Here is a 7,608-nt window from a genome sequence, read left to right on the forward strand (position 1 = left end):
TGGTTATTTCGGAAGATGACGTTTTTAAAGGGTTGGGCTCTCTAAAATGCAGTTGTTCGCCTGGACCTGATGGAATTCCATCATGTGTACTTAAATTTGCGCTGCCGAGTTATGTGGTGCGATCTCAAAGATTTTTAACATGTCCTTGTATTTAGGTGTTTTCCCTTCGTGTTAGAAGAGTAGTTTCCTTATTCCTATCCACAACAGTGGAAGTAGACAATTTGTTGAGAACTACAGAGGCATAGCCAAGTTGAGTGTCTTGCCCAAGTTGTTCGAGCGTATTATGACTCAGCATTTGGCTTTTGCCATTAATTCGTATATTTGTTCGCACCATCACGGCTTTCGGAAAGGGCGATCTACAGTCACCAACTTGTTAGAGTTTACCTGTCATGTTTTCAAGGCTTTTCCTAGTGGCTCTCGTACAGATGTTATTTGCACTGATTTAAACAAAGCATTTGATATGGTTAACCATAACTTACTTATCTTTAAACTCCGAGCCTCTGGCTTCCCTTTCTACTTAGCGAAATGGATAAGCTCTTATCTGCACAATAGATTCTTCAGAGTTTTGTTTAGCTTCATCACCTCGGATGAATTCCCCGTTACGTCTGGCGTACCTCAAGGAAGTCACTTAGGTCCCATTTGATTTAGTTTATACATTAACAATCTCCCATCGGTGGTTAATTCCAGCCAGATCTTAATGTATGCTGATGATGTGAAACTGTTTTCTTCCTTCTCTGTTGAATCGCAATCACATCATCTTCAAGGTGATTTGGATAATTTTGTTGCATGGTGCTCTTTCAATCTTCTGAAACTAAATCTGAGTAAATGTAAGAAGCTTTCTTTCTCAAGAAGAAAGTCATTCATTACTCAGTATTTCATAGTTTCGCATAAGTTGGAGGACGTCGATTCGATCACAGATTTAGGCGTTCTATTTGACCATAGGTTATGTTTTAATTTGCATATTGAGCTCTCGATAAGTAAAGCTAGGTCCGCGCTTGGTTTTATAAAAAGGTGGTCCAAAGAGCTTGATGATCCCTACATTACGAAAAGGCTGTACATGTGTTTGGTTAGACCCATACTCGAGTATGCCTCTGTTGTGTGGTCTCCTTCATATAGGTTTTATGTAGATTCAATTGAATCTGTTCAAAAGCAATTCTTTCTGTTTTCCCCTTAGAAATTTGGATTGGGATCCGATTGCCTCTCTTCCTCTCTACGAAAATAGGTTGCTTCTGCTGCCCTTACCGTCTCTTGAGAAACGTAGCTTTGTTCTTGGCGTTTCCTTTGTAATCAAAGTAATAAATGGTGCTATTGACTCGCTTTTATTACATGGTGAAATATGCTTTAATGTCCCTAACCGCTTCTCTAGGCACTTTATCTTGGTTAAGCTTAGTCAGTGTAAATATAATTATGAGCTGTTTAATCCGCTCAGAGTCGTTTGCAAGAACCTAAACGACGTCTATCACTTATTCTCGCTATCGGACTCTTTAAAGTCCATTAAAGCAAAATTGCCTAATACGCGGGATTTACCTATGTCTTACTTAAACTAGCTTTTATCCTTAAAAGTCGTTGCGATTCGAAAATGAATTGCTGTTAAGTATTATCGTTTGCCAGGCTAATGCATGTTTGCGATGGCTTAGGGGTTCATTTGCAATTTGGTACTGTGCTCCTATGCTGATAGTGTACATGTTTTTTTTTTTCTTTTTTTTTTTTTTTTCTTTTCTTATTTGTTTTATTATGCTTATACTCAATTTTATTGTTAATTAATATAAGTTTTGCATTAAGTGCCAATTGAACTCGACTGTTATTTGTTTAGTTGAGTTTCATGTATAAGTAGAATTAAAATAAATAAATAAAACGTAGGTAATTTTATATTATAAATATATGTTTTCGAGTTTCTTGTCAATAAGCACCACAAAAAAGTAGAAAATTGTATCTACAAAAAACTGGTCATACGGCAAGCGAACGTGTATAAAAAGAGAGAATTGTCAAACTAAAAAAATTTAGAGGCGGCCATCGGTGGCGAAGATGATCAGAAGATATTTTGCGCACCAACTACAACTTTTGCAAACGACGCTTCGCCGTCAGGACGTGGAACACAGCCATGGGTGTAACTGTAAAATATACATTAATTACAATTACCTGTAAACAATACATTAAAATAAATTTTTTTTCTTTTTAATCAGCTTTTGAAAATAAAACTCAACTTTTTTTTAGAACAAAACCGGAATTATTCTTTTTATATTTTATATCGTTACAATTCAACTTGAAAATGTGAAAGTAGTGCAACAATGGCCGATGAAAAGTGCACCAAGTTACTTACTACCAGGAATACCAAATTGATAGCTTTCAGATTCCAACAACTCCAAAGTAAGAGCTAAATCAAGGTTTCTTAATATGTATTCAAAAGACTCTTTTTTCACGTGAAACTTTTGCAAAAATCTACATGTAACAATGTACATATATATATTTTAATTTATTTTGTTCACAAATGCATTAAATCATTTACGTACACATTTTGTTCAAATTTTTATTTTGGGGTAACGTAATTTGATGTCAAGCTTCTCGCAGAGCCCTTCTAGCTCTTGCAAGATTCCTTCTTTGCCAATCTCAACGTTCCTCTACTACTAAACCGCAATATGAGGAAAGAACCATTCCGCATGATATGCATTCCTTAACATTGTTTGATTATTTCATAATACCATTTTACTTACCTCATTTTTGTTTTGGCTAGCAAAATGGACTTTGGTTGTGAACGACAAGACCAGTATATTCCGTACAATGATAAGCTTTTATTATTCTTTGCTCCTTTGCACTTTGTCAATGATAGCAACGGTGTATGAAGACTTAAAACAATGCACAATTGATTACCAGCTTTGGCGAATTGCGAGTATTTATTAGACGATTGGAGTAAAAACTAAAAAAAAAAATAATTAAATTACTCACTTAATAAATTTAAAAATTTTTTGTTTCGGTTCGACTGTTTACAAGTAAAAGATTTTTTTGAAATTTATTTTAATTTAAGTTAACGGATGTTTGCGTGAGTAATTTTGCTTACGCGTATTTTGACATATTTCAGCGAGCGTGTCTCGCACCTCTGGCGCATATGTATAGTTAAAAAAATCTAAACTCGAATATGAAATTTATTTAGCCCCATACATAATCACTAGCCTACTTTTCTCATTTACGAGAAGGAAGAAAATTATAGTCGGCCGTGATCGAAACTTTTACACCCATCTCTAAAAACTACACTATCGGTTGGGCGCAGCAGATTTATGCTATTTTCAAAATATAAATGGAAGTTTACACGGTGTTTGTGTAGTAACAAAACACGTAAAGAAAAGATATTCACAGTTTTTGTTACATAGATAGATAGGCATTGTGGGCATGTTCAATGAAAAGTTTGGGTTATTTCCAAATTATTTCGCAAGTTTGTAGGCGGTGTCTTCATTCTGAGTAACAGGGGAATGTTTATCAAAAATCCTACACAGTTGTGCAAACAGGCAGATGATATGTTTAGGTGCATTCAAAGTTTGAAACTGCCCAAGGATTTGCGTTCTTTATGGGGTTTTTGAAGCTTGTTTGTGTGCCTTATAAAGATATTGAAACAAAAACCAAATATTGATGCTCTATAATATTGGATAGGCATTGTCATTTTTTGCCATTTTTGTGCAGGTAGTACAGCATCATCCAAAGAAATTTCGTTAAAATTTTTATACATTTATCTATTACAGTTTAGGACTAATTTTCTTATTCTTTTTAAAAAACAGAGGTGTCCTAAGTTTACGTGGTGATCTGGGCGTAATCCTCAACCGATTGGCCCATTTTAGATACCAACTTGCGTCCAAGAACTTACAATGTTTATACCAAATTTGAACTCGATAGCTTCAATTTTGCAGCCAGGAGAATGTTTATAGCAGAAATTATGCAGACGGACATGCTTAAATTGGTTCACAACTTGGTGCTTATCAAGATTGTATATACTCTATGAAGCTTCAGAGCTTACTTCTGCGCAATGCTAACGGTTTGGGTAAATGACTATATCCGTCATCTTTCGGTGATGAATATAAAAATTAATAAAATAACGCAAGCGCTGGCAGTAACCATGTCTTATCATGAACAGGGTTATCGTGTCAACAGGCGAAAGTCATACGCAATGCAAACGCAAATGATTTTCAAGTTTTGTCCCCGCAGCGAAAGGTAAGAAAGAAAAATTTGTACACTTGCATGTAATGCATGCTTTATAATATTTGAAGAAGCAGACATCTCTATTACTTGCACGAGAACAATTATTATGAGTAGAGTCATTAACTACATTTCCTTCTCCAGTGCTTTGTTTGAAGGAATAGAAATATGGCTTCTAAACGGAAACATAGCGATGGAAACGGTAAAATGCAGGAAATGCACACAATCATTAAAAAACATACCTTGGATTCCGATGAAGAAGACAGCGATGATTACGAAAAGTTCTGATTATTGGCGATATCACCGAAAATAAATTAATTGAAATTAATTTTTAGGGACGATGTAAGTGACGTAGAAGGTGAGGAAGACGGCATTTCCAATATACAGGATGAAGTGAAAATTACACCATTTAATATGAGAGAAGAGCTTCAAGAGGGTCATTTCGACAAAGAAGGCCATTTCCATTGGAACAAAGAAACGGAAATTAAAGACAGTTGGTTGGACAACATTGATTGGGTAAAGGTATGGTTAGTTTAATGATTCTTGTAGAGGTGACTTATTTAATAACACCTGTATGTTCAGGTAAAAACGGAAAAAACTTACCTAAATAGTGAAGACTCGAATGAATCTGGGACACTGCCGCCAGCTTTTAATGAAATGAAAGTGTACCAACAATTAATGTCTTATATGTGTGACAATGAAAAAGTTAATGAAACTTTAAGGCGGTTGGGTAGAGGTCGCAAGAAGTTGAGTTCCGTTGAACGTATAAAGCAAAGAAAATCGTGTACTGACGAAGCGGCGGAAAAAATAACTCAATTTACTGAATTGGCGAATGAAATTTTGACTCGAACAGGCAATATGGATATATATCAAATGTCTTACAGACAAATCCAAGCTAAAATCATAGATATGCCAAGTTCTAGTAAACAAGAAGTCTATAACAGCAGTTTTGACATGTATTCCGAAGATTTCAGTCGGAAGGAAAAACAGAAATTGGAAGACTCCAAGCGCAATAGCGGTGATGTCGAGAAACAAAGTAAAATTGCCGAGAGATTACTTTGGGAATTCAAGTGGAAGCAAGATGACACTGTATTGCATGGGCCTTATGATACGAAACAAATGCTACAATGGTCACAAGACGGCTATTTTAAGAAAGGTGTTTATGTACGAAAAATAGGGAACTCCGCAAATTTCTACAACAGCAAACGTATTGATTTTGATGTATATTTATAAATCAAACAAGAAAATCTTTTCCGAACATGTCCGCAGAAATTAACAGTGTTTATATATAAACTTTTTTTTTGGTAGAAAAAACAGAATTTTCCCCCTTTTTTGTAATGTTCACATTTAATTAAACAAAGGCTCCCTTTTCATTTTTTTTTTATTTTTCATTTCAATTTTATTATTGTTATTATAGATTCACTTAAAATATTTGTGTATTGTAAATACATTCGTAGATTATTATGAACTAAAGAAACGCACGGGAATTAATTGTAGAAAACAGGAAAATGTTTAACCATTCAAAGGAAGTTTTCAACCAATTAGATTGAAAAAGAATATTTGAAATCAATTGAAAGTGACCTAAAATCTTAGCAAGGTGTGCCCTAAAACGACGGCAAATTTAAGCTGAGAATTTTGGCGCTTTGATGTTCATGTCGCAAACAGAAGCTTTACTGAGAGTTTTATTTCTCCCTTCTTTAACGAAGTAGAAAAAAATAAATATATATGTAGTACTTACATCGTAATTGTATTGAAATTATAATGGTTTCTCAAATACGCCTCATTGAATTAGGATGAATATACTATTATTTTTATATATATAATTTGTTGTTTATATGCAAATACGCAACTGCGTTTTTGCGTTTACAATTATAAGAATATCTTAGCTACTATTTCGACACGATTCCTAATAGCTCCTTATAGAATTTTGCTTTGTGTAAGTTCTTTCGTTCGATCTTTCTATATGGTAGCAGCGTTAAAACTTCTTTCCATTTTTTAAGAAGTATGTTATCGTCTCTATGGTGTAGGGATTAAGCGGGTAACTGCAATCTCTTGCCTTTTAACACTTTGGTAATGTATAGATAAAAAAAGTCACAATAAAGAATTGTTTGTACGACGCCTGCAAATATCGCAATTAAATCATAGTGCGACTCCACAAAATAACGATATATCCAGTTGAGCAAATACAGAGCGCGATAAGATCCCAAAGCAAACAAATAGTGACTGGTAATTGACTCGGCTTCACCAGTCTTACTGACCATAAACAACTGCGGCAATATGGCTACGGATTCCAGGTAAATAGAGAATGTCCAAAGCACTTCCATTACAGTAAAATCATGATTAATAAGCAGCGAAAGCAAAACACATGGCACCAATAAAAATTCAACACGGAATGAATCATGATTATGATCATACGTTGCCTTAAACTTCACATACATCAAATATACTGTAGCTCCTGATGAAGCTAGAAATATTACCTTCATCACCGAATTGTATAAACTAACGTAGGTCGTAAATAAATCCAAATATCTGGTCAAATAGACTAATGCGAAGAGCACTTGTGATTTGCCTGATATGCCAGCACATGATCTTGTCTTCCAAATCTTTAATAGCAAAATGATTATGGCAAAAACATGCGCCAAATCACCGGCCAGACGAAATAAATTCATAGTGAAGAAATTTTACTTTTTTAGGAATGACGTGAGAAAGAACTTTTATGATTTGCCGACTCTTTTTGGCCGATAATCAATTTTCGCTTTGTCTTACTGTTACGTGTTCAGTCCAACAAGTAAGGCGATTTTTCTTTATTTAAAAAAAGTGATATTTTATTATTTCAGTAAAAAAAGAATAATTTGCTATATATATATATTTCACATTTACACTTTGCCAACAGAGTAAAATTTCTTTTACGTCGACAAAACACAGAATGCGGGATACGGACAGAACAGTATTGCCAGAAAAAAAATATAAAAAATTCTAACTTGTCGATGGGAATTTGTGAATTAAACGAAATTTTGTATGTGTTATGACAAGATTAATTGCTTAAGCAAAACGAGTAAACGTACACAATTACAGATCAATGAGACAAATAATGGTTAAAATCTACTAATGTAAATATCGAATATGCATAAACTTCGTCATATATTTGTAAAGTTTCTTTATTTTATTTAAAAAATCGATTGCTCGGAGAATAACAAAATTTAGAGCAAATATCGTTTAAAACCGAAAGCAGAAAAATAACGTTGTTCGAAAACATAAGGTGACGTTAAAATAATACAAATTTTAAAGAACAAAAGAAGATAGGCTTATTTTTATGTCTTTTATTCTACTTGCACCCATGGTCTTTTATGAGACCATTTTTTTGTTTACGGAACTTTTTTGCCCCATAAAACTGTTGTTTTATTTCGTTGCAAACACACATTAACT

At 34.1% G+C, this 7,608-nt stretch overlaps 2 protein-coding genes across 2 annotated transcripts; one reads left to right on the forward strand and one right to left on the reverse strand.

The window, feature by feature from the left end:
• Positions 1 to 4,283: 4,283 nt before the first annotated feature.
• Positions 4,284 to 5,534, forward strand: LOC119640402 (CD2 antigen cytoplasmic tail-binding protein 2 homolog). The gene is made up of 3 exons (XM_038038415.1): positions 4,284 to 4,463; positions 4,518 to 4,704; positions 4,765 to 5,534. The coding sequence occupies exons 1-3, from the start codon at positions 4,351 to 4,353 to the stop codon at positions 5,413 to 5,415; spliced, it is 951 nt and encodes a 316-aa protein (XP_037894343.1). The 5' UTR covers positions 4,284 to 4,350; the 3' UTR covers positions 5,416 to 5,534.
• Positions 5,535 to 5,562: 28 nt separating this feature from the next.
• Positions 5,563 to 7,048, reverse strand: LOC119640404 (ER lumen protein-retaining receptor). The gene has a single exon (XM_038038416.1). It carries the CDS (start codon positions 6,849 to 6,851, stop codon positions 6,213 to 6,215), a length of 639 nt encoding a protein of 212 aa, XP_037894344.1. The 5' UTR covers positions 6,852 to 7,048; the 3' UTR covers positions 5,563 to 6,212.
• Positions 7,049 to 7,608: the final 560 nt, after the last annotated feature.

Source organism: Glossina fuscipes, unplaced genomic scaffold (genome assembly GCF_014805625.2).
Source record: "Glossina fuscipes isolate IAEA_lab_2018 unplaced genomic scaffold, Yale_Gfus_2 121, whole genome shotgun sequence".
NCBI lineage: Eukaryota > Metazoa > Arthropoda > Insecta > Diptera > Glossinidae > Glossina > Glossina fuscipes.

Bases quoted from the DNA above. Each gene is read 5' to 3' on its own strand.
- LOC119640402 (XM_038038415.1), top strand. From the start codon at position 4,351: ATGGCTTCTAAACGGAAACATAGCGATGGAAACGGTAAAATGCAGGAA. The intron at 4,464-4,517 runs GTTCTGATTATT...ATTAATTTTTAG, and splicing joins GACAGCGATGATTACGAAAA to GGACGATGTAAGTGACGTAG. The intron at 4,705-4,764 runs GTATGGTTAGTT...CTGTATGTTCAG, and splicing joins ACAACATTGATTGGGTAAAG to GTAAAAACGGAAAAAACTTA.
- LOC119640404 (XM_038038416.1), bottom strand. From the start codon at position 6,851: ATGAATTTATTTCGTCTGGCCGGTGATTTGGCGCATGTTTTTGCCATA.